The following is a 27,794-nucleotide window of genomic DNA, read 5'->3' as shown; positions in this document are numbered from 1 at the left end:
CTCATTCCTTTGATTTTATTCACTTATTTTAATCGACACATTAAAACAAATAGCGTTGTTAGATAAACATACATATCACAATTTTAATTACAAAACAATTTTGACAAAACTTGAAAAAAATAAAACTGTTATATTTACACCGTTCTATTTATATGCGACAGTCTGATGACAGGATGATTTTTGCTTTCAAAACTTTCAGAAAGAAAGAAAAAAGTGAACTTCATGAATGAATAAACAAGGGCACACTGATGGAGTAATTATAATTTGTGGGTTTTGATAAAGTTGATGGACTTTAGAATGCCTCTTGGCCTAAATATTTTCTCGTTATGCCGACAAGTCACAAATATTGAATCACAATATTTAATATTTTTGACCTCATAAGATCTGGGGACAGTCGCATTTGGAAATCAAAGCCATACAGGTGATCAGAGCTACTACGAATACTTTAAAAATAAAATAAAATCATCAGGTCATTAATATGACTTGGCTGCTAAGGCGTGTCACAATTCATTAAAGCACACAGCAACATGATGAACAAATGATGTCGTACAAGCACAATTTCAATAACATTACAGCCGTATTCATAACAGGTTCACGAGCAAAAGCTTGTTTGTTAGAAAGAACTTCAATTACCAACAACAAAGCTGCCCTAAAAAAGCAAATTTAACATTGAAAAGAAAATTAATTAAAAACAAAAACAATAACTCAAACTTTTGTCTTCTCCCTAATAGTGTTTTTGTTTTTTGCTGTGCGCTGTGATTGTTACTGGGGCTGGAAGGCCTGCTTTTCACGGCTTGAACATAAACATATTCAAGCATGCACACTGTGAGGAAACTGCACGTGAAGAAACGAGGAAAAAAAAATTGCTAAAAAAATGCCCTCCCACCCTCTAACAACATGTCTTAACACAATCATGTCAGCGACAGGAAAACTCAGTGAACACTGTGTCACCTTAAACTCGTCTTTTATAGCACAAATAAATTACAAAGATATACAACAAATCAAACACTGATTATACACAAAGGCAAAACATCAAAAATATCAAAAGCAAAAAACTAAATGGCATCAATTCTAGAAGAGCTATAATGCTGTGAGCTGAGCTGGAAGGAGAGGCCGTGTGAGGCTGTGTAAATAACGGTCTGCTGTATTCACAGCTCTCAGACCAGTTTGTTCCCGCCCACCTCGGGGTTTTCTCTGCTTTCTGTCGCGCTCATCTGCGACTTTAAAACTAAATGCAGGATGGCAAAGATCTACAAAAGCCCTTCAAAGTAAAAGCATCTCTGGTGGTCTTGGCTGAGCTGAGGTCACTGAGGTGAGGTGTAGGAATGTGCTGATACTTCCTGCCTGTCTGAAAGCTCCTACTGCAGACGCACACGCCACGGCGCACTGTTGAAATATTAATTGCTATTCTAATTATTGAGTTTACTCAACTAATCTACATCATTTAGGTTTTCCTTTCACTTCACAGGGTTCAAGTTTAAAGCGCAGCTGCCCGCTCATGGACAGTGATGCCATCAGTGGAGATTTCGCCTCGTTCCTCTGAGGTTTACCGACGCGAAGATCCCGCCGCGTGGGCCGAACTGAAGGGCACGAGCTGTGTTAAGCATCAGGGTTAAATGTAAAAGGACGAAACAGACACACGTTGTTGCCTCCCAGTTGTCATTATTCTTTCGTTAAGCAAAGATTTGCATTTGCTTGATTTTCTTTATTCAACAAGCAGACATTACTTTTGTTTCTTTTTTTTTGCTGCCAATCACCGGCAGCATTGCGAGTGTTGGAAAGAGGCAAAGAACTGGTGTGAGCCCTGAGGTAGCAGGCGGTTTTTAGCTGAGGAGATTTGGTGGGAAAGGCATTCACCTCTGACGTCACCCCCACCGAAGAAATAAAACTCACAGCAGCATAACGTGTATATATCCTATGTATAGAGATATATGTCTATATATGAATAAGAGATTATTGTTCCAAAGTAAAGAGAGATATTTTATATTTATGTTTCTGTTTCCGCTGGCTGCATACATGGACGTTTGAGGGGCTCAGTGCATTGTCACTCATCGCGAGCTACATTTTAGGATCGATTGAGCTGAAACGCCGTGTGACAATAAGGCGTTTGGTGTCTCACAAGGCCTCGATTTGTTTATATGAAGCACTGAAATATGGGAGAAAAACTGCAGCTGATTGGTAGATGGGTCTGAGGTGTGGCTGTTTGATTACACTTGGAGTACTTGTACCTGTAATATAAGGGAGGTGCAGATCGCTCTGTCTTTACAGCTATGAGTATTTAAACGCTTGCAGTACAGACAGTACAGAACCTCAGCCACAGTGTGTTAATGTACAGTAACGTCTGCCCCTCTGAATCCTTCACCTTCCTCCCCCTCCTCTCTACATCTCCTTTTCTTTCTTGGCCTCCCGGGTGCTGCTCTTTAAGAAGTCGCTCCTGAGCAGGCGGCAGAAGAGGACGATGTTCATGGCCGTCATGATGGCCATGCCCACGCTGCCCAGCGTGTAGGCCAGGAGGGGCACCTTGTCCCTGTTGAGCACCAGCCACCGGGTCATCCAGGCTAGCGTGTTGATACGGAACACCACGTACGTGCCCAGGTTGATCATGCTGTTGACGCGGTACAGCGTGCTCGCGGCCATGTTGGCCATGCGCAGGATCTGCCTGATGTGGAGGAACACTGAGTTTATCTCCACCAGCAAGGCAACCACGGCGAAGCCCACGTAGCGGCACGACACCACAGCGAGGCCGAAGCAGGTGATCACCTACAGAAGAAGACAAGGAGAGAAAACGGCACAGAGGAACATTACAGCAGGTGAAAAAACAAAAACAGTATTATCCACTACTACTAGTTCTACCATAACTACCACTACGATTATAAATAACACTCTCTTCTCGTCTGTGAGTGCATCACTTTTTCATTGTGATGCACTCACCAGCAGATTCATTAGATACTCATCTGCTCTTTAATGCAAATATCTAATCAGCAAATCACGCGGTAGCAACTTAATGCATTTAGACACAATCAAGTGAGGTTCAACGCGAGACTCAGAATGAGCACGAAAATGGGTCTCAGTGAGTTTGAATGTGGCATGGTTGCTGGTGTGAGACGGTCTGGTCTGACTGCTTCAGAAACTGCTGATCTGCTGGGAGTTTCCCACATGACCATCTCCCGGGCTGAAAAAGAGCAAATACGCAGTGCAGTTCTCTGTGTGTGGTGTCGATCCCACAGGTCAGAGGAGAATGACAGGCTGTCCTGAGCTGATCGGAAGGCAACAGTAACCAGATATGCACTTTTTATGCTGGTGTAATGCTGTGGAGAATATTTTTTTTGTTGGTGCACTTCAAAAACTAGCCAGTGTTCACACATCACACCCATTTTTGCAGGAGATCCTTTAACCAGGGTCTCCTGACTCTCCCGCATGTTGATATTAAAACCAGAGGCCATCGTGCTTTTGAGGTTGTGGCACCCTTATTTTGGAACAGCCTTCCTGATGACTCTGTTATTTGTTTTAAATGACTCCTGAAAACACATTTTTATAGGTTAGCTTTCCTTTAATCTTTTATTTGCATGTATGGAAGTGCCAGTGAGTGTAGAGAGCATATACATATCTTAAAAGCTTTTACGCTCGTCATCATTGAATAAGTTTACAAGATAATGTTTAACCAGACACTATGTGCTTAATGGAGTTTGATAACTGATATGATAAAAGAAAAAAGAAAAATCATAGCACTGTAACTTAATCTAAAAACATGGCAGTGAGATTTGAAGCAGTCGCTTTCTCTTATCTTCTCAGCCTATCAGGAGGAGGCGGATGTGTGAACATCTGAACTTCTGCCCTGAAAACGCGCCGCCACTTATGTCAGGATTTTACTTAACGACCACGTGAAGCTCCGCCACTCCCACACAGTGCTTATGAAAGTCTGTGATGTAACTGACACGGACGCGCCACAAGGTGGCAGCATCATCATTCAAACAACTCAAACCCTGGAGGAGTCATACTGCAAAAATTATGGGATGTTGTAAAAAGAAAGAAAACAAAAAGCTGCTGTGCAACATTTTCCCAGCAGTCTCAGGTATAAAATCTGGATGACAGGAGAGCGTCTATACTCCGTTCGGCCAACTCTCCACAGGAGCCGCGCACATTCATCAGGCTTCATTCACACTCAGTCACTGCACCGCTTATTAAACTGGCTTGTTTATGCATTAGGAGTGGAAGCTGGAAATAAAGGCGGACTTAAGGAAAAGCAGAAAACAGCTGCTACAGGTCACGGGGTGCTGTGATGTGTGAAGTGACAACATGACCTTTACAAACAGGGCTGGCTCTGTTGGAGAAACATGTTGCGTTTCATGTGATGACTGTAATGTAGCAAAATGTCATGTGACGCGTTCCTGTAGATTAGGCAACAAGCCATGTGAGGGTCACACCATCCCCAGAGTTGCACATGTTACAATATAGCGGATCCATTAGTGCCAAGAGGTAAAGTTCAACGTCTTCTTCTTTGCTGGATGCATTTCATTTCCTCCTAAACTCCTAAAAGCAAGTGCACACTGTGACCGCAGCACAGAGGAGTTACCTCACTAAATTTCATTTGAACTGTAAAAGACTATTTTTGGATTCCACCTCACTCACAACAAAACACACACTCAGAGCACAAATCACACCATTTACCTGCCTTTAGCTCATAATGACAGTAATAACTAGGAACTGCATTTGGCAACCAACCTATGCCTCATAATGTGAAAGGCATACAGCACCAAACATTCACACACAGGTGAGATCACACACCCAGCAGTGGCCCGGTCACCCTTCTCTGACATTCCTCTGTGGCAGCACAGGTGCTGACTCCAAACCCCTCAAAATAACAAGGTGACGTGTCATGTCATGACATTTTGTCACAGGCTGCCAACAACATATGAATGGATTAAGCAACTTAGTAATTAGTAACTTAGTAAGGACAAAAACCCTGTGTTACACTTAAGGACAGCGCGCTCCGTTTCCACCACTGAAAACCAAAAGGATGAATGAAAAGTTCAGACTGTTATCATTTAGACACACAACATGCACCAGAAAACACTCTCACGGGTACCAACAGAGGACCGGACACCTGCGAATCATCACACACACGCTCCAGTGAGCAAACCCACAATCTCACAGTGAATTCAAATCTAAGTGACAATTGTCAACTCAAAAACTGCAGCTCCTCTGGAGGCCACACGAGGTTGGTTACAAAAGCAAGTCAATCCCCATGCCCGACTTTAAAGGCTGCTACAAAAACCTGTTTGGCCTCCAAACAACTGAATGTGAGTGAAAGCCGTTGTTGCTTCCTTCACAAAACAGAGTTTCCATGAATAGCTACCACATCAAACTGAGAGCTCTGAATCAACTTCTCTGGTGCTTTGATGAGGGCACTCACTGCCTTCAGGTTAATTCACTACAGTAAGGACAGCACAGTGGAGGGTCTTTTTTGACTGAAAAACACATCCAAGCTCTATCCCTGTTGCTAAGCGCATCAATAACCCTTAGTGCCCTTCTCTGTCATCTCCCAAGCAATCAAGAAGAAGAGCAGTCTGCTTAACCTGTGTAATCACCCACATATCCACACGGCCCCCATAAGCAGCCAGACTACAGTTACAAAATCTAGCAGTGGTCTTTATACAAGCTCATCTGAAGTCTAATCTGATGTGGGTGAATAAACCACGTCAGAACACGGGTCCTTATACAATCCGGTGATAAGGTGACACAGATGGATTTAGTCTTTGTTCATTGTGTCATAAAGGAAAAAAAAAACAACTACATTTACTACAACAACACCACCCGCCCCTCTCCATGGTTACTTAAAGAGAAAAATCACGTGTGTCCACTTTGGCAGTTCGCTCTTTTATTGGTGTTTGTTCATGTCCTTTCAGCCGTTAACCTAATCTTTATGTGAACGCTGATAGGAGAATGCCACGCAGGGCCAGAAAACATCTTCGGTAATACTTTTCAAGGCTGCTGAGAGTGTCTGGGTAATGGGTCGTTAAAAAAGAAAAGAAAAAGAATGTAAGAAAAAAGGGATGTGCACAAAAGTCCTGCTAAAAAAAATGATCTGAATTTATTTATTCCAATGATATAATGGAGTGTGAGCACAGTGCATGTGACGCAGGTGTGCAAACGCTCCGCTTTCAGGAGTTTTAACATTGCTGTTTTGCAATAAAAAGCTCTAAGAAAATCATTCTTATGGATTGGATTCCTCCAGCTCCCCTTGTGGCCGAGCAGCCACCAGATACCAGAAAGTAGCCAAAGCTGATCCTGGTGTCTCCCATCTGTTTGTCATTTCTAAGCAATGGTGGCCAACCCCGATTATCAGTTCTGTGGTCAGCACTCTGCACTTATAGAGGGACTCCCAGTAATCCCACTCCCCCCTACACCACCGGTCTCTGCGTCTGTCGTGATGGAATTAATTCAGGATTAACTGGATTTGCCACACTGAAGCACATCTTTCACACAGAGGAGCACAGGAACACCCACATATGACCCCCATCAGGTAACTGCACAACCCACAGCAAAATGGAATTTAAAAAACAAAACCCCATCATACCACATTTAGCTGTTAGAGTAAAAAAATTTTTTAACACATTAACATGAAAATATACTGGTTGAAAAGCTTGTTTTATATATGGGAGTGGTTAAAAAGTTAAAGGAAGCTTATCTGAGGAAGATTTTGTGGCATGATTGAGTTTTTTTATGTCAAGAATGAACTTTAAGTTTAATTCTTTGGAAAAACATGTTAATGCTTCATCTGCAGGAGATGATTGCAACATATAAAAGAAAAGAAAAAAATCTAAAAAGGCTTTAAATTTACCGTGGGGAGCCACTTCACTAAAATCACCAAGCTCAAACATAACCTTGAAATTTTTTAACTTGATTGAAAAATAGTCTCATACAACATATCTATAATAAGTTAGTAATGAACCTATATTACACACACCTGTATGAAAACAAAGCAGCACGAGTGTTTGTTGCTGCATTCTTTTCCCTGTGGGCTCAATTAGACAGACAGGTGAGGGACCATCACCTCTGCCCTATTTCAGGAGGAAAACACTGGGCGCTGAGATAGTGAAGATGACAGAGGTTGTCACTAATCCCAAGTTTTCCCAAGCTTTAAAGGAAAGGGACCAACCCAAAAGTGGGGCAAAGTTCACGTGATAGATGTGCAAAGACTTATATTTGTGCTGAAAATCGGTCCGTGCAGGCTGAACTGACTAGAAGTACCAGAGCGGATAAACCTGATGAAAGAGGAAGTTATTCCTTCCTTTTTCAGAAATCTTCAATCAAACATTGTTGCAAAGAGAGGTAACACCTGTTAAAAAAAAAAAAAAAAAAGGGACGAAAGTTAGTGAAAAGATTCCCGTGTCAAACCAGTTCTTTCAGTACTTCGTACTCTGACTCAGTCGGAGAAGAATTTCAGGTTTCGGTGACGTGCCGTTTGCACAAACTGAACGCTGAGTAATAACTAAAGAAGGCAGGGAGGTTATTAACAAGGGAGGTGCAACGCTGTGTTTGCAGTTTACGTGTGTGCGCATGTGTGGGAGATATATCACAGACATGGGAGACTGAGGAGGTGCTTCATCAATCAAACAAACCCGTCTGAGTACAGCACAGTACAGCTGTGCAACACAGTGTGCCATATAATAATAATCCTGATAAACGGATGTAGGTGCATGTTCTATTATTGATTATTTACTGCTCTACACATATAATATATAAGCACATAAGATAGTCACAGCTCATAAAAAAATCTGTTAATGGATAGGCCGAGTGTGTCTGAAGAAGAGGGCAGGAAATGCTTAGCTGATGGAGAGGAAACTACAAAGAAGCTCAATGCATAGGATGCTGGAAAGTTGTTAGTAGGTACAACAGCAGTGGAGTGATGGGGAGATGGGACCATAGCATGCTAACAATCATGTGCACAATCCAAAGTTTGAAGGTTCACGCAGGCCTGTGTACAAGAATGAGGCATGGGGCCCATAACTGTTATCATGAGACCTGTGTTAACTCTGCTCAGCTGACAGCAGCACAACATCTGGTGAGTAACTGCACAAATATTTGTTCGTGCATCTCCGTGATCAGTTTAAATTGTGTGTATGGCTTTCATTTGTAGCCGGGTATGTCTCGTTTCAAATACAGGCTATGGAGCAGGGCTCAGTGATTGGTCAGTTTTGGTGAAGCTTGAGCTATTTTCACACGTGCACAGCAGCTCTATGGCATCCCAGCCTTTTTGACTACTACTTATTTTCTCTTTGCTTCATAGCACAAAGTCTACTGTTCTTTGGATAGTATGCAAAGATAATAAGAGGTAATCCTGTAATAGGTAACTCCTGCACACATTACCCAGGTGGCACCCTTGCCTAAAAATCAGTAAATCACACACATTTCCAGGAGCGACAGCTGGGCTAAAGCGAGCGACCTCATCTTTGGACAACGTTTGGATTATCCCGACATCTCTGACGTTCCTGTGTGAAAACAGCTTTGGTCACTCGAGGTTTTCAGGCACTGGCTGTGCAGAGACAGGTAGTGGTTATTTCCAGTGGACTGCATGCCTCATCAATGACCTAACTTCTGTCCGCAGTGGCCGAGGATTTGAGAAGAGCGCTGATGATAGGATTTGCAGTTGTGCATGTTTTGGTCATCTTTAACCGTAAAATAAGACAGAAGAATCCTTAAAGTACCACAACACGGCTGTATCCATAATCCTCCATTAAAGACAGCGTAGGCTCAACAGACCGTTTTGTTAATAAAGAGAATATAAACCTTTTTGGATGCAAAGATAAACATAGCTTCCAGATCTGAAGTACCTGCATTTTTTACTAAAGGCCAGCAGGGGGCGACTCATTGGAATCAGACCTTTGACCTACATCAACTATCAGCCAGCTATTACTACTTCCTTCACCAGCATTTCAGCCACCACTGACACCTTTATCCTGTAATGCTGTAATCTTAATAACACACATGATGGAAAAGCTGGGACTATGTCTCACAAAGGATTCGTACTCGTATAAGATTTTTAGGGGATGCGCCTATAGTTTTAAGTTGCCTCGTTCTTGAGTTCTTGTGTTCACGCCGCCCACTGGACAGCCATCCGGTGGGTTACAGCAATACTCCAGCTGTCTTTCTTGGCTGTGGGGTAAAAAGACGATGAAGAGGAGCGTGCTTTAGGGTCAGTGCACCTTCAGTTTATCGTGACGGGTGTGCTACCTTACGAGTGTCCATCTGCGTTTCAAAACATCAGTGAAAATGCTCAAATGTGTCACACCTCAGCTGTTTGTCACCATCCTGCAATCTTTGTTATGTGCATCACTACTGTGTTGCATTGTGTTATATTCATGTTCTTGTCCTGTTCCCTGCTTGCAAAGTAAGATCATAAGATTTTAGTTGGTAAAATGCTTTAAAATCTTAACTAGCATGTTAGTTTGGAATATCAGACACAGACCATCACTGTGTTCACCTTAATGATAAATGATTGTTGCCTTTCTTAATGAGAGGTTGAGGCCAAAATTAGCTCTGCGGTTGGAAAGACATTTCTGCCACTCAAGAAACCCACAATTTGTCAAGGTTGAACTATAGTTAGCGCGTGCACTGGTGAAATCCCGATGACTACAGTAGGACAGGTGAGACTAACGACATGGAAATGAAATGGTTAACTGCATTTACTACAAAGGTTAAATGCAAGGAGGTTCCTCCGCTGTGCTCTCACATGCTTTCACACCCACCCACACCCAATCTCACGCAAGAACCTCTGGTGTTCCCACAGCAACTCTTTTTTTTTTTTAATTATTATTAATTTTTTAAGCTTTCGTTTGAGGCTATGAGGTGTGGCACTGGTGGAGAACAAACACACAGTTGTTATGTGCCCCACCTCGCTTTTTCTGACGTGACCTGCAGCTTACCGACATCTACTCCTTCCTTTGTAAACCTACTGATAGATGAATGCCTCTACAAACAGCATTCCTGGTTGTTATGCCAACAAGAACAAGCGCCATTTCCCTTTTTCAAAGCCAGCCTCTTTGGGAAGCATGGCATGTGTGCTCTTTCCTGCTGTAGGCGGAAGCCACTGTAACAGAAAAGCCTCACTGACACTTAAGACTGATGCACCGTGATGGGCTTCACATTGTTCTGGCTGCTGTGCTCTCTATGGCTTTGTCTTAAAAACATTTTAAAATCCAGGAATCAATGATAATATTTTCCCCCCCAACTTCTCAGGTACTACAGATGAATCGGTAACTAATTCTTGTAAGAGAAGCATGAGCAAATTTGCCAGTGTTTTCTTGTTGTCACTTTACATTAGTAAGCACCAACTATGCAGGCACCCTATGCACCCTAGGTGTAGACTTCAAAGAAATATAACAGGAATGACTATTTGGCCGATGTGCTTCCAACAATCTGTGACGTTGTCTGCAAGACAGTGTACAAAATAACAAAACTATGTGACCCGGACCCCAGCAGAGTTGCAAGCACGTAAGGTATGATCGAGGCATGGAGCCGTACCAGCCTTTACACTCTGTCACTTAACAAGGTCTCCGTCGTATGTTGGGGAACAAGGACATTACCTCCATTTTAGTGACATGTCAGTGCAGGAGCTCAGAGAGTCACAGATTATACACAGGGGATGTTGCAGCAGTTTGAAAAAGCATTAGAAAAATGCCTCTCCACCTACACCAGCGCTGATGTGGAGGTTTTCGTCAGCTCTCCCACTGGTATAAATGGTGCAAAGCTGTGGGAACATCACCAATATGGCGTGCATGAAGGCATTCTTATCCCGAACTGTGAATTATGCAAAGTTACTCTAGTAAGCCCTAAGCAAAACATGTGAAACAGGAAATGAGCAGTAAAAAAGATAAACAGATAAAAACTAGCCACTATCTGGTGCTGGACCGGTAAAACGTGTGAGACCCGGTGGGATAAGATGCTTCTGCAACAGGCATAACAAACAAAGTCAAATGCCTCTACAGCAGGCAAAAAGCTCTGTATAAACAAACAAATACAAAGTCCAAAGCATCTCTGTCATCCAAGACAAGAAGCTGCGGTCACTGAAATTGTTGTTTTATTTTCCTACTTTGTATTTGTTGCATCATGAGTATAAACTGTGCCTGTCTCAAAAACAACGGACAAGGAAGTTCTTCAGACATACCATGAGGGTGGAGAAAAAAGAAAAAACCTCAACAAAAACCAGATATTATACTACCAGTGTGGAGAATCTCATTGGTATGTAGCCATGTGAGTGGGTGGTACAAGCTGCGGAGAGTAGGTGGATGAGTGGGGACGGGGGAGATGTTTGGCAGTCACACAAGGATGGAGGGGTGGAGAACAAGGCAGAGTGTGTGATATATGATGTATGGCTCCAGAACAGAAATGTGTGGAGAACGAGCGCACATTTGCAGAAGTCCACTCAGGAAGTTAGAGGTTTTCTGCTCCATGTTGCTCATGGGAGCCTGAGGTTCATGTGGAGACCAGATGTCTGCCCTCCTGTCTGGATATACACACAATCTGGGGATTTGCGGGGTTCCCCCACCAAAGAAAAAAAAAAATTGACCAACATACACATGGATACACCATATTTCATGGCCAAAATAAATATATGGCCACATTCCAGTCTCTGCCATCTCATTGGCCTACTTTACTCTCAGCGTGTTGTCTTTGTATTTCTCAGGCTGAAATACGACTACTAGCAAAGACAAAAACAAAAACACGTCATATGCGCTTAAAAAACAGCTGATGTTAAACTTCCAGTGGCAGAGGAGGTAAAGGCTCAACAAATTTCTGCATGTGCAATCAGGAAATATTTAAGTTCTGCGGTGGAGTCAGGGTTCCTTAGAACGAATACTGGAAGGAGTAGCTGATAAAGCTACAAATGTGCAGGTTAATCAGGTTTCAGTGTCGAATGATGCAGAGGATCTGCGGCAGGCAAGGCATTCCAGTTAACATGCGTCCCGACACCAGTGACAGCCAAATAAAATATGTTCAAGCCTCTAAATGTGGCATTCCCCACTGGGTATTTGAGACAGCTGAGCTCTCCTCCCACAAATATCTGTTTTCATTCCTGGTAAACTGACACAAAGTCCATTAATATCTGATGTTTGCACAACATGAAGCAAGAAGGACTGAGACTATCCCAGACTGAATTTGAAAACCTGGCTAAAAGGATTTTTGTGGAACACCGATAGAAACGAAATGGACACAGCAGAAGTTTTATCCAGGATTTGTCAACATCTAGAAGAACAAGAGCAACTATCTAGGTGTAGATTTGTCCAATTCTTTGGTTTATTTACTTCAACATAATCAGGGCATTAGTCACTTTAACCAAAGATAAGGCTGATGCAGCTCTCTGACCTATATTTAGGAGTTTACTGAGTCAGTTTTACTCATGAAATCTATTGGAAAGGTGCTTTAAAGCAAAAGAACCCAACTGCACTTTGTTTACAGCACTGTAATAACACAATAATAGTGTTGCAATAATTTAGAACTAGGTAACCATGTAAAACTATTTAATTACATATATCTTACTTTTACATATAAGCTAAAAGTAAGAAACAGCCTAGTATTAACAATGTTTTTAGCCAAGTAATGTATAGGGTTATCATAACAGATTAAACTGAATGTAAGAAACTAACAGTTTAATATATTTTCTGGTTATTACACAAAAGCTAATACAAATGTTTCCAGGTACTAAACTATGGCAGACATGTGCCCTAGTACTAATGACAACAACATAAAATATGTTAAAGCCAATAAACAAAGGACAATTTTTAGGATATAAGGTTGACTTAATTTCAGCATTACACATCGTCATCATTACATCACTATACTAAAAATATTTAGTTCCAAATAGTGCTCAGAAAGTACCTCTTTTGTTTGCGAGTCATTATATTACAATACTACTATTGCCAACTGGTTTTACCTCATAGGTATTGTTACATTAGAATCTACATTATTACCCCTAGTTAGTTTAACATTACCCAGCAGGGTTATTACTTGGTTTTACCTTGTAATTAAATGGTAAAAGCTATTACATAGTTATGTCTTAATTTAATTGTTTCCCCCCAAATTACTGAGTTGTTGTAATAAATTATTGGCGAACCTGTTTTTAGAAGTAATGTGACAGATGATTAATAGCTCCATATTTCACTGTATGTGTGATCTGGGCTTTTTATTGCAATATTGGAAATAACAGAGCACCTGAGAAGTTAATGGCTTCCTCATTAACAATCCTATAATTCTGTATTTGTGTTTAAAACACCAACTTGAGCATTCGAAGTATTACATGGGACTAATGTGAGCATACATGATGAGGAGGAAAAATAGTAGAATCATCATCAGCAATACTATACTTAGATTTGGGTTTTTAAAGGGCTACAGCAGTCAGGAAGCAGTCAGTTAACCTGTGAATCCCTGATCTGCTTCAGAGAAGTGTCTGCTATGGTACGGCTCACTGAAGATAACTCAATTTTGCCTAATGAGAGAGGGATGACAGACATTTATGAAAGAAAACATGCCGCAAAACATAAAATCCCCTGTGAAGGAGCTGTGAGTTTATCTGTGCTTCTACTGTGTATCATCATTAAAACCTCAAACGAGAACATTCAATATATACTGTTACTCACATGCTTTCAGGCTTCATGGAAAAAAAAAAAGTCTGTCCTACTGCGTCTGGCTGGCGTCCTTCTGCTTTTTAATTATGTGCTCACAGTTTCCGAGAGTCATGAATAAATATGGCTGAAACATACTCATCGTAGGGGTGGGTGTTTTCTTTAGGCGATCACTTTGGTACAGTTTAGCTCAAACAAAGGGAAAAAAATTGACATTATTTAACTATGCCCTACTCTAGAAAGCTCTGCACGATATTTTTATCACACATTAAATATACCATTGTAGGTACATATCTTTGACCCTTAGAAGAAGCCACCCGACTCCTGTCAGAGTGATCAGGCCTTCCTGTTTTGCAAAGGAAGCTTGAGTTTACGGCAGACAGGATCTCATCAGGCCCGAGTGAGTGTGGCAGGGCCCACATTTTTCTGAGACCGAAATAAGAAGCTGTATTCTGCATAGCAGTCAATAAGGAGGAGGGGGAAAAAAAAAAAACTTTCCATGGAGAGTTTGACTTATTATTTCTCCTGGACCGCGAGAACAGATCAGCAAAACTGCACTGAAGTTAGTGTGCACTTCACATTTACAAGACCTAGCAACAGGTGTGACCACAACTGACATTCAAAATGTATTTTTACATGCGTTTCCACCTGTACAGTCAACAATATTTAGTCAGAGGGTTTGTTTTGAGCATTTTATTTTATGGCCAGCAGTCAACATATAAGGATAAACTTTTTTAAACACATGTTCAAAACTTTTCTCTAAAGACACACCCTCCCATATTTTCCAATAACTTGTGGACAATATGGGAGGGTGTGTCTTCCAGTCACACAATTGCTCTACATGCCGCATGGCATATGCACATTTTAGTTTGCATGTGTCACTGCTCAGGCAAAGCCAGATTGTACACTAGGTCTGCAGCAATGGGGAGATGAAATGCAGGGGGAATATGAATCAGCTGGCTGCCCATATGAGCTGAAGATTAACTAGAGAGCAGCCTTCTGTTCTAGGACTGCATGGCCAGCTGGTCTTACTGGGTTCAGGTCTTAGCACACTGGGAAAACTCCTTGGACTTCAGGTGACTGGTATGTGAACACCTGACACAGTAACCTTCTGTATACCATATGCATTTGAAAGAAACAAGGAAAAGAGCAACAAAAGTAGAAAAGAAATGAGTCGAGATGATGTCAATATAGCGAAAGAGTTGAGGGAGGATTGCTTAACGCTGAAATGAAGCGGAGGACGTCACAGAAAAGGATGAATGGTACAATCGGGAAACGAAGGGTGTAAAGAGATTTAGTTTGCTGAGAAGCACAGAGAGCTGTGTGAATGGCCTCCCACGCTCTAATGACAATCCGAAGCCAGCTGGCCTGGCCAAAGCACCCATTCACTAAACCTCCAGGAAGTGAAAGAGGAAAAGACGAGACTTTCAGAAAAAAGGGAAAACAAATATCTCCTCCCAGTTAGTCCTTTGTCACCTACAGACAAGTGATGCTGGAGCTGTTTCCCACAAATAATCCAAAACATTTGAGAATTTCTAGCAAAGCTCATTTCTAGCTCCATCTTGACACTGTTTTACTCCACAAGAGTATCTTTGCATAATAATCCATCCTTACCTTACACCTGCCCTCTCTATATGACAGCTTTCTTCCGATTGGCTGCCCTTCGGAAACAGCAGCTTTGAACTGCAGGTTGGTGAGGTGGTAAGGACAGTGATGTCTGAGTTGAATAAGAACTAAAAAACAATTTTGTCAAAGTTGTATTAGCAAAATAATGCTGGAAAATAATACTTTTAGTGTTACCCGGCACCTATAAAGCCAGACAAAGATGCACACTGAGAATCCCCAGAAAAATCAATCAATAGCAGCCCTCCATTCCAATATTTCCAATGTTTGTTATCTTAGTTGTATGCAGTTAAGTTCTCTTAAAACTATGTCCACAAACACATTTAGTGAACAGTTTCTGATACCTAAACACCAAATAATGTATTATTTTGCCCCAAATCCTGGTCCAGCAAAACTATTGGATATGAGCACAGCCATAAAGATGGTGTTGCTGGGAACTTTTCTTTTTTAATGCTGTGCAGACTGAGATTGACCAGTGGTTTCTTGTAAACCTTCCAAAGTTTAATTAACTGCAAATTTGCTAGATGCAAGTATTTCTCCAAGTGCAAGTGTTTGCATCATTACTAATAATTCAAAGAACACACATGGTTTGACATTGGCAAGTTAGAAGAAAAAGAGATTAATAAAGTCTATTTTTTGCATGTTAATCTAGAGCTTTTGAAATTTTAGGACACACACACACACACACACACACACACACACACACACACACACACACACACACACACACACACACACACACACAAAATCTCAAATATTTGTTGTATTATTTGCTTATGCACACTTTCTGTAATTGATCGGACATTCTGGTGCCATTTCAGGGAAAACTTTTGAATCCATCAACTCCTCTGAGCAGGCTTTTGTTGTGGCATCATGTAAAATAACGAATACTTCACAACTAAAGAGGTTTTCTTAAATTTAAAATGAGGGATTGGACTAACTACCGAAGATGGAGAAGAAAAGTTCGACTGAAACGTGAGGTGGAAAATACAATAACAACGCGAACACTACTGACCAGCCGTCGGCTACAGTATCAAGTGATGGGATTGGTTGAAACGGGGCCTTAACATGGCTGTCAAGCTGTGTGGCAGAACAAAGGAAGCGCACTAACAAAGGGGACCATATTTATCTTCATGTGCTCTCAGTGTCGCCTCACACCGGAGACTGTTTTTCCTTTGCTCAGCTTCACTCTCAAAAACCCACCAAAACCAGCATGCTGGCCTGGATGCATGTCGGGCGTTGTCCTAAAACAACACTTGATTCAGGCGGATTCATTGCTCTTTGGCGATTGGTTAAAGGAAAAACAAAAAACCCAAATCCTCACAGAAGAGTGGAGACAATACCAGATCGATGATGCATGTCAGATATCAGAGAAATGACGTGTATAAGGAATTTCCATATACTATCTTGGAATCATTTGCATAAAAAAAAAACATAACGGATGAGCCAAAAACATTCCTGTATCTTTCTAGCGATAGCATTTATTTATAGCATTTCCGAAATACAAAGAGTTGTTTTTTTAACGCATACTTTACATCTACAAATATGCAACTGGAAGATCAGCGTGATAATTTCCGGTGACCTGCTTTTTAAAGTCTGCAGAAAAATACTTCCACACAGTTTATTAACACCCAAACAGAGGCTTAAATTGTGACTGCTGCACAGTACAAATCTGCTCCAGCCCTGGCAGCAACCTGCACCTGATAAAAATTTCAACAAAGCTCTTGCCAGTAATACACTTACACTAACAAGAGAAAGAGCTTGGCAACAGAAAGCAATACACAACACCTGCATGGTCCTGGATGTAGGTCATGCAGTCAGAAGCGTGGAGAGAAAATAATCAGTGAGGATGTTTTGGGGGGTTTTTCCTCCCTATATTGCCACTTCAGCTCCTTTCCCTCTTTAGAGCAAAGCCGGAGGAAGGGTCAGATCCTCTGACCTCCACTTCCCCTCAGGAAAATATGCCAGCATGCTGGGGGTCAACATGCCACTAAGATGCCCCGCTTTCACAGGAATGTGATAGAAACAAATGAGTGGTTGAACAGTGAGTGTGAGGGGGGAAGTCAGGAGGACTTCAAAGTTCACAAAAAAGCGGGTTGAAGTGAAGTGGAGGGAGGCTGTCGCACTGGTATGATCATCCCTTTTGTCCTCGCTCTATGTTATTTGACAAGAAAGACCGGTATTTTGTCTTTCTCGCAGGTGCACCAGTACTCTGAGCTGAGATCACTCTGGAAGAGGCCTCTCTTATAATGTGAAACAGGTTTAGCCAAGATATGACATCATTTGTCTTTTATTTTTGAACACGTACCACGATGTGATGAAAGAGCAGCTCCCAGGACTGGCTCAGCTTCTGGCTCCTCAACATGTCAAAGAAGTCATAGATGAAGTAACCTGTGGACACAGAGAGCATTTCGTTAATCACTCGATCAATCAAGCCAAACGCACCAGATTCCTCTGCTGACATCAGACTCGAGCTCATCCAAGCGTGTCTGCTTCCGTGACGGCAGCGAAGGCAACCAAGATGCCTCTTAGAGAGAGCCTATTCATATCCTCCACTGCTATGCGCCCCTGCCTGCTATTAGCCGTATCCATGGTGATGGCTTTTTAAAATGCTGAAAACATAATGAAGGCTTGAGGATGGGGACGGATGGGGTGCGAGGGTGCGCGGGGGATTCATCGAGGCTGGATTTAACTCCATTATGTTGGAAATTTGACACCAGGACCCTTCTGTCAAGCTTGGGTTCCACTCGCCATAAACAAATTAGCGCCCACCACAGATAAAATAATCCACGCGGACTGACATCAAGCTTTTAATTTATGCGTTGCTATTATCTGATCACCAGTGTAGTCTTTTAGACACCAGCTTTTTCAGCTTCAAAGGTTATTTTCAGTCAAAGTCATGACCTGCCAACTGGAACACATGACGTGTTTTCATAATGATTCATTCAGTATTGTCTGACACACAGGTGTGAAAAAGAAGAGTGACAAAAAAAAAAAAGAAGAACAAAAACAAAAAAGGAGGGTGTGTGTGTTTTTTTAAATGATGGGCACAGCTCCAGTGTAAAGCTGACACAGAACAATCACCAAAGCTCAGAGAGGCAGAGAAGATGAGTTTCTACTGGATTCTTCCAAATGAGCTTGATTGTCATGCTTACATTAGAGGAGGGGAATTGCTTACTTAAGCAGGGGCAGTCAAACGGTGTGATTTTAGGGCCGATACGTGACTTCAGTGACTTTGTTGAAAGACTTTCATAAGTACGAATCTGAAAACTGCTGTTCACAAACGCTGTCCATCTAATCTGACTGAGCTGGAGCTGTTTTGCAAAGAAGAATGTGCAAAGCTGGTAGAGACATACCCTAAAAGACTGGCAGCTGTAACTGCAGCAAAAGGTGGTTCTACAAAGGATTGACTCAGGGGGCTGAATATTTACGCACACCCCACTTTTCAGTTATTTGTTTGTAAAAAAAAAAAGTTTGGAATCATGTATGATTTTCGTTCCACTTCTCACGTGTACACCACTTTGTGTTGGTCTTTCACGTGGAATTCCAATAAAATTGATTCATGTTTGTGGCTGTAGTGTGACAAAATGTGGGAAAGTTCAAGGGGGCCGAATACTTTTGCAAGTCACTGTAAATCAGTACAAATGTTGCAGAAGGACCAGAGCTGTCCTGTAAGGAAACCCACCAACACTGAACACTTGAAGTTGTTATAGGCACGGGAATGAGCCGGAGTACTTGAACGGCAAGTATAAAAGATTGACGCAACAATTTCTCCATCTGAAACTCACATTTTTGGTCATTCTCTCAAAATGCCAACTTACTGACTTCTGAGGAATTAACCCAACATTTGGAGTTATTAACTCAAAGTTACAACTTTGCTCTGTTTTGGGAAAATGTTTTGGTTTTTTTTCCAGTGGCAGAAAAACACCTTCATAGATGGGTGAAGCCTTAAACCTACATCCTCTTAACTCCTAACGAGAGAGCTGCACATGGGCTGCATACAGATTTGGGATCATACAGAGGTTTATGGGAAAACTCCACAATATCCTGATCTCTATAAACATTTTCCTGAGCAGTTTATGGGCTCAGGTCAGACCGAATAAAACATCAAGTCCATTTTATAACTTGTGCTCATTTTAAGTGTCTGAGCAGAGGATCATCCAGGCTCATTGGCTAATAACTCGCAAGTGGTTAGCCAGCGAGGATGCAGCACTTAGTCAGTAAGACCCGCCCCTTTTTAGTCATGGTTTCAAAACACCAACATGGCAATACTCAGCGAGGTTTCATAACAGAACTTCATGAATGGGTGAAGTCATAGAAGCTACGGCCATCTTTTATACTGTACTTACGCGCATGTGCTCACAAACTTTCAAACAACAAGGAATAACAGCATTTTTTAAGTAAAACTATACACAAAAAATCTCCCAATTTAAACTAGGTTTGACAGGCGGTTGGAAGGAGATGCACAACAGTACTTAAAAAGTAAAATAAAATATATATGGCATGAATCTTATTATGCTTATCACTGTATAATGAGAAAGCAGGATATTGTGTTAAATTTTTTATCTCAGAGACAGCTTTATGTACTGGACAAAAGTGGGGAACCACTGATGTCATGTTACTGTGAGGTCTGCAGCGTGGTAACACAGCGAGGAACAGCGCACAAATCTGCTGCCCTAAAGTCTCTGAAAACCTGCTGAGGGCCCAGAATCACTCCACATTTCTGCCTTTCTGTGGTATCTGATGTGGACAGCTTGCACACATCAAGTGACTTTCTTTGCACAGTTGCCGTCTTGGTCAAGTCACATGACTGTAACAGGGGTTACACCCAGTGCTTGGGACCGATGATAATGGCCCTCATTGATCTTCAGATCCCAACACTGCTCCTCGTTTTCGTCCCCTCCAAAGCAGCGTTTCCTGAAGGAATGTCAAATATCCCGGGAATCCTCTGTTAGCCCTCGCTGGCCCGGCACAGATCCAATAAATGTGCAGAGTTAAGAGAGCTCATGTGCCAAAGGCTGCTCAAGAATACTCAAAGCATTAATGAGGAAAAAGTAAAAACAGAGCAAAGTTGCTATTTTAAGAAATCGGGGTAGCAAGAGCACCTTGGTTTGAAAGATCTTAATGAAATCAGGGAAAATCGAATTTTTGCAAGTTTCTAATCTGGTTTAGAGAGCTGATGGTAAAATTCAACGTAGCCTACTTGATACACAGTATGTGAACTTCAGCCGAGCTTAATTGATTCAGTCAAACGCAGTTTTAGGTTTAAACACATCCTGGTAGCTGCTACGATGATATTGATTAATTTAACGGTAAAAAAGAGAGCAGGTTAAACCTGTAGTTTAGCTTATTCACTATTTCAAGGCTCTAGGGTGTAAAAATGCTCATTTTAATGTCCACACCATTCTGATTTGGTCCGGTGTGATTCAGATTATCTGATAATATAAACTTTATTTATCTCAAAAACTGAGAAATATCTCAAGTTTACAAATTAACTTAAATAAAGTTGAAAATATATGTGCAGCAGGTAAAAGTTGACTTTAGACCTTTTTAATCATTTGCTAACAGGACTGTAGCAATACAAACAATACTATTTGTTCAGTCACATTTCCAGCATGGACTCTTTACACTCCTCACCGGTTACCCAGTTCTCACCTATGACCCTCAAAAATCGTGGGGTTTTTTTTTTTTTTTTTTTAAATGGTGGCTCACGATCTAACAAATCTGTTAGATGACTCAGGTGAATTAACCAGCGTAACAAACAGCAGGGCCGCACAGTGGCTCATCAGTCAGTGTAGGTTTGAAGCTGTCCCAAAGACCTGCTTGTCAGGTTATCTGGTGATTCTGAAGTGGCTGCTGGAGTGGCGGTAAATGGTTATCTGCTTCTCAGTCTGTTAAGAAAAATGGTGACTGGGTGTGCCGGCGAGAGACACATGTGCAGAAGGTAAAAGTAATAAATCAGCCATGGATGAAGGTTACATGTCTGAACCTATGGGTTATAGTGCTATAAAAAAAAAGGGGGGGTAAAAAGGTAAACCTGCACAGCTCGTGCAGCAGCTGCACCTGTTACTGGACCTCTGGGGCAACATGTAACATATGTGTGGCATTACAGTTATTTTGTTTGAAGCTCTGAAGAAGTTTGACTTACTCATAACCACAAGCATAAAAAAAAAATCAGTAGTGGTTTAATTCTGTAGCAAAACAACAGCTGTTTCCTAAGATGGAGATATGGCCAAACTGGAAATTTTTAAAACTCAAGTGGTTCAAACTGATGTCTCCAGAGATTGAACATGCACATTCTGACACTCCTACCCACATCTGCTGCACTAAGGGATCAATGAAATAAAAAAAATAAAAAAAATGCATATAAAGTACATAAAAGAAGTGAATTAAATAGATAAAATCAAGAAAACAAATATCTAAATAATAAAAAAATGAAAATGTAACTAAAATATCAAATCATGATTAGTTTTATTTAAAAGAAATAAAGAACAGTAAGCTAAGCTCTGTTAAATCACTTTTTTTTTTCATTTGTTGAGATGAAATTCAGTTAAAAAGGTGCCCAATTGGTTAATCTAATATAGATAACTGTCAAGCTATGGCTCGGATTTGTCCGTTAAAATAAAAGGTTTTACATAAACGACGTAAGCCCTTTAGTCTGGAGCTACTTTGGCGCCATCCAGGAATTAGATTTCACACTTCCCCTCAGGATGGTTGCACTCAGTAAAACCGTACACATAGCGTCACAACTACGAGATAACTAAGTAGGAGACTACTCACCGATTGAGAAAGACACCAAGACGTGAGAAAACACGGAATGAGTCTCTATGAGATCCTCGGCCATCTGCGGGTGCAGGAAAAAGCTGGAAAAAACGGATTGACAGCGGCTCAGATAAAGCTTTTCCAAATGCCTGGGTCAGTAAGTGCGCTTCTTTTAACACATGGGGTCATAGGGATAAGCAGAATAAACCATAAGCTATGTAAACAGTGACTAAAGAAGTCAAACAGCATTAAAAATAAAATCAAATACAGCCGTGTTTAAAACCACATTATGGACCCATCCCTGCGCATCCATCTATGCGCACAACCAAACCAAAACCAAATCCCAACATTTTCCTTTCCTCCAAGCAGATCCACACTGAATTAAAAAATTCTTAACGTCTTACCAAAGCACTGCCCACGTCGCGGTGATCATACTGTGCACACACGACGTGGAGATGTTTCTCCATTTCCAAACGTTCCTGCAGGCAGACTCGGGTGTGGGGAGTTTTCCGACCCCGCTGTTCACGAACTTGAAAAATCCCACAGAACCCCCGATCGTCAAAATCACTGACCCCAACTCCATCGCGAAAAGGTTTGGTCCACGAGGTGAAGACTTCAAAAGCCACAAGTGCCTCCCCCCTTAGTCTCCACAAAGTGAGCACTGATATATATAGACGCGACGGTGGTGGTTGTGGCTGTGCTGCTGGCGACCGTGGCCCAGACAAACACACGACAGCGGGCTTACTTGTTTGCGACGACCCAGACAGTCACGTTAACACACCGGAGAGCCCCCGATCAGCTCAGGTCACCAGGCGCTCCGTTAGGGTCGTGAAACGCACGGCTTGGCGCTTATTGTCCACAGAGAGAAGGCGTGGACGCGTCTGGTGAATGATTTCCCGCTGACATGCACTGAACGTGGAGTGATTTCTCTTTTTTTTCTTTCTTCTCCCTCTGCCTATAATAATCCCGTAAAGAACAGGTCCGCGATCACAGGAAGAACCGGTAGGTGTGAGTGGAAGCTATCGGAGTGATGCCCTGTTTCCAGTTGTGAAACCACCCTGTTGTAAAACCTCATCCGTGCTTGTGTAACTTTTTGACATCAACACACCAAACAGCAGCTTCTCCCCGCCCTACTATGAAGGGGCGCGGCCAAGCGCGTTTTCACGTGTTGTGTTGAGTTCACGTGCTGTCCGAAAAGCCTCTCATAACTTCTCTCGTAACATTTACGGGGTTCATAACGACTATAAACATTATAGGTATGTGTACTTTAGACTTTGCTGCTCTGAGAGGCTCTGCGGGACAGTGTTTCAGTGAATACAACACTGCCTATTTTACGCACTGTTATACTCTCATTTACAATTTATAACTTTAAAAAAAAAATAAAGAAATATCTTCTTTATTTGGCTGTTTCCTTTGATGGTTGCCACAGTCAATCATTTGCCTCCATCCTACCCTATCATCATGCACGTTCTCCTTCACTACATCCATGAACTTGCTCCTGTCCATTTTTGACATCCTTTGGTCCACCATTCCTCCAATGCGCATGTCCAACCCATCTCAGTCTTGGGTCTCTACCTTTGTCTCCAAACTGCTCCACCTGAGCTGTCCCTCTGGAGTAATCATTTCTCATCATGTCCATCCTCTTCAATCTTAACACCTTCATCTTGGCCTCTGGTCTTTGTCTTCAAACTGTGTATCAGAGCAGGCTTCACTATTGTCTTGGAAACCTTTCCATTCACTCCTGATGTTATCTTTCTGTAACAAATCACCCATGACACTTGTCTCCACCCACTCCACCCTGCCTGATCTATCTTCTCACTTCTCTTGTGCTCTCTCTGTTGCTTTGGATGGTTGACTCCAGGTATTTAAACTACCTGTACTCCCTGCAGCTTCACTGCTACACCTGTCCGCATCACACGGATGTATTCTGTCCTCCTTCCACTGACTTTTTCCCACTCCTCTCCACAGCATGCCTCCACCTTTCCAGACTCTCTTCCAAGCTGATCCTTGATGTAATCCCACCCCCACTTTTAACGCATCTGTCACTCCGACCACACACCTCCCCACTCCCTCACTGCCCTGCACCACCCTCACATACTTCTCTGCCGCTCCAAACCTCCTCATGCAGTCCCACAGCTCACATGCCCTCTCATATCAACAAAGGCAAAGTGAAGCTCCTTCCGACCTTCTCTACCAACTGTTAAAGACAGCAGTTGAATGTGCAAACAGATATTAATTGCTGGACCATCATGTGCAGTTTTTATAACAGCTTGTTATTGTTGCTTTATTCAAAGAACAACAAAAATAAACAAACAAACAAACAAAAAAATCCTCCAGAATTCACTCGAACCTCCCATAAACAAAGTTATAAATTACAAACAGCCTTTAAAGCATCACCGCCTCTAACGCAAATCATTGGCTCAGAAACCACCGCGGATTCATGGGAGTAGTAGTTTATTTGTATATGTGACTACAGATCATATAAGGGAAAGCGTGGTGCTTTGATTCTGACATATTTATGATATATGAGTGCAAAATAAATAATAGTGGTATGATCCACTCTTCTCTGAATTTACATGGAAGCCAAATTAATGTTTTGTTTGTCACTCATGTTTTTTTCCCCTGTGGTAGAGACCAAACGAGCGCCGCTTTCATTCACGTCCGGACCTGAACATGCACACAATGATTGCTGTGATCTTTAATGACACAGCGACATCACGCGGCTAAAAGCAAAAACACACACAACCATAAAGCATACTGAGCTACAAAGAAGAGCAAAATGATTTGTAGGATGAGTGTTTTATTCCAGTATAACAACCAAAGACTAATGCAGCATAGATTAAAAAACAATACACTTTGGGTTAAGGTAAGATTTAATAAGCTTCTCAGCTGTATAAGAGGTGAATGAGCTCTACCACCTCCTCCATATGGGGTAGCTCAAAGGACTCTGACAGCACTGAACAGCTCCTTCAGTGTCAGGCTGCGGCCTGTGGAATGGAGAGATTTCGCAGGTCTTTCCTCCCCACTGTTGTCAGACTCTACAACACACACACACACACACACACACACACACACACACACACACACACACACACACACTGTTGTAACTCTTGCCCTTTCTCCTTGATGTGCAATTTCCCGATATAACAAAGTATTTTATTCTATTTGTATAGTACTTATTCTATTGTATATAGCATTCTTTCTATTTTGTATAGTATGTTATTCTCTTTAACTTATTCTATTCTATTGTTTTTATGCTTTTCTCTTATTTCGCTTAATTTTTTACTGCTCTTATACTTTCTGCCGTGACCAAAAATTTCCCACGTGTGGGACTAATAAAGGTTTATCTTGTCTTATCTACTTTACTTACTATTTAAATAAAAGTTCTTCGAATGCACAAAATACACTTGAATATTTTTGGCCAATATATCTTATTGCATATAATCTCCCCCCATTTAGATCATAATATATTACCATTGGTAAGGTGACTAACACCGACTGGTTTAACCTATTTCGTGTATGTTTGGTCAGAGATTATAAGAGACTGGCTGACAAATGCACCTCACATTCAGGTTACGGCATGTTTATGTTAAAACTATAGACACAAGGGAGATGTTTCTCAGAATTGTGGTTATGGCTCATGGGGTTATAGCAGTGTGTGTCTGTTTCCCAACACAGGAAAGGACCTCTTTGTTTAAAATCCAAACATACAGCCAAAGATAGACTATAAGGACCACATTTTTTCACTAAAGCAAAATCCTTCTGAACGTATTTCTGTGCTATGATACTTTATACTTCTACTACTGTCATGGTCCATGGGAGTGTCTGGGGTTTTTCCACCTGTGGTTGCCAGTCTCCTGTCCATCCCTTTGGGGTGGAGCTTCCTGCGTCTCTCCTGGGCCTTTACAAGTAATCAGCAGGAGGGTTTCTTAAAACAGGGCAACCTGCCACTCCTCACCAGTTCGTTATGCACTCTTCGGTGGTAACTAGGCAGCTCTTTTTGGAAATTGTTTTACCTGTTTTCCTCGTGTAATGTTGTCTTCCCTGTGTACAGAGGGTGTGGCTTCCTGTGATTGGTCTCACCTGGAGTTGACTTCTCACTCCTCCGTTCTGTAAACATCTGTCTCTCCTCCTTGCCTGCTTGGCTGCCCCCGGCCTGACCTGTACCCCTCTCTCGTTCCTACGTTTATCACTGCAGGCTCCCCCGCCCTATAGTTCCCATCGTGATTGTTCCCGTTGCCATCCCTACCCAGATCCTCACTTCCCTGTAGCCTTCACGGTTCAATAAAGACTCTTGTAAAAAGTTCCCTGGTGTGTTGTGTCGGGATTTGGGTCCATTCCTTGTGCGAACCTTTGGTTCATGGCAACTATACTTTATTTTGGATGCAAATACTGTGTACTCCATGTCATTTATGTTAAAAGGTTCATTTGATTATTATTCATTATTCATGCATCCCAACAGTATTTAATAACAGAATGGTGGTGTCTTTTCCCCCCGCCTTTCAGCTCTGGCTGTACACTATACATCTATTAATATTACTAATGATAATAAATAAATAAACACTAAAGTAAAAACCTTTTCCTACATAAAAAAATAAATTGGCTAACAGGAGTAGACTATAGAGAGTTTATAGAGCTCGTCTTGGCTAAGTAAATGTTTTTGGCACAACAGTGGATTCATATCATGACAGGGCAGGTTTTCATGTCTTCATATAAGTTGATGGTTTTGCCACAGTAAAGTACATGTCACTGCTCAATCTTGCTGAGTCACGTAACAGGACAAATAAACGGTGCACCATTAAAGGCTTTCAACTGTCTTACAGATTTATTGTCAAAATGTTATCTTTTAGCGCCTCTTTATTTGGCCTGAGAAATGAGCTTAACCATTTCTTCTCCCCACAGTAATTCTTAATTCCAAAAAGAGCCTTCACACCTAAAATCCCAGGACCAGACCTGTTCCACCTATTCAAGTCCTACTTACTCATTTTTCAAACTTCACTGAGAGTTTTTACTGAGAACAAGAGGTGTAAATACACATCTTAATACTGCAAAAAAAACAAACATGGAAAGCTCAAAAACGAAAGTCCAAAAGCTGCTACAGGTGTTTTATATTTAACAAGTTTTCTGTGGGTGTGTGCAGCTTCCCTCACTAGTGATTTGCGATACCACTGATTTCCTTTCCGATCCGATACCGCGTAAAATTCACAGTAGTATCGACGATACTGATCCAATACCGATACTCTGTACAAAAACTTAATGTTTCATTGTATTTCATAATACAATATATAATTGTATTATGGTAAATGGCCTCTATTTGTATAGCGCTTTACTTAGTCCCTAAGGACCCCAAAGTGCTTTACAATACATTCAGTCATCCACACATTCACACACAGGTGATGGCAAGCTACATTGTAGCCACAGCTGCCCTGGGGCGCACTGACAGAGGCGAGGTTGCCGGACACTGACCACCACCAGTAGGCAACAGGTAAAGTGTCTTGCCCAAGGCCACAATGGCTGAGACTGTCCGAGCCGGGGATCTGACCGGCAACCTTCCGATTACAAGACGAACTGCCAACTCTTGAGCCACGATCGCTGTATTATGTATGTACATATTATCTAATTGTAGTTCCTTCCAATTTAGATGATCCGAATGATATAGTTTCTTTCCACGGTGTTCCTGTTAATGAAAAACTACTAATTTACCCCAAAGTACTAAAATATCGATATTTTAATATGAGAATCGATTCTAGAACATAAATTACTGGTATCAGAAGAATCGATATTTCA

The 27,794-nt window shown here is 41.7% G+C and overlaps 2 protein-coding genes across 2 annotated transcripts in view; both read right to left on the bottom strand.

Moving 5' to 3' along the window:
- The window catches only part of cluha (clustered mitochondria (cluA/CLU1) homolog a), a 39,961-nt gene extending 38,932 nt beyond the window's left edge, over window positions 1-1,029 (bottom strand). Inside the window, exon 1 of the mRNA XM_005720799.1 lies at window positions 1,019-1,029. The gene's annotated coding sequence lies outside the window, so the exon portion shown is untranslated. The remainder of the gene's footprint in view (window positions 1-1,018) is intronic.
- On the bottom strand, window positions 1-23,117 carry tlcd2 (TLC domain containing 2). Its single transcript, XM_005720803.1, has 4 exons — window positions 22,412-23,117; window positions 22,026-22,108; window positions 17,554-17,636; window positions 1-2,760 (listed from the first exon to the last, which is right to left on the bottom strand). Exons 1-4 carry the CDS (start codon window positions 22,588-22,590, stop codon window positions 2,380-2,382), a joined length of 726 nt encoding a protein of 241 aa, XP_005720860.1. The 5' UTR covers window positions 22,591-23,117; the 3' UTR covers window positions 1-2,379.
- Between the last annotated feature and the right edge of the window lie 4,677 nt (window positions 23,118-27,794).

Source organism: Pundamilia nyererei, unplaced genomic scaffold, assembly GCF_000239375.1.
Source record: "Pundamilia nyererei isolate P.nyererei 1_Seehausen unplaced genomic scaffold, PunNye1.0 scaffold00003, whole genome shotgun sequence".
In the NCBI taxonomy this organism is placed as follows: Eukaryota; Metazoa; Chordata; class Actinopteri; order Cichliformes; family Cichlidae; genus Pundamilia; species Pundamilia nyererei.
The sequence above is the reverse complement of the archived record's forward strand: the minus strand, read 5'-3'. Positions and strand labels throughout refer to the sequence as shown.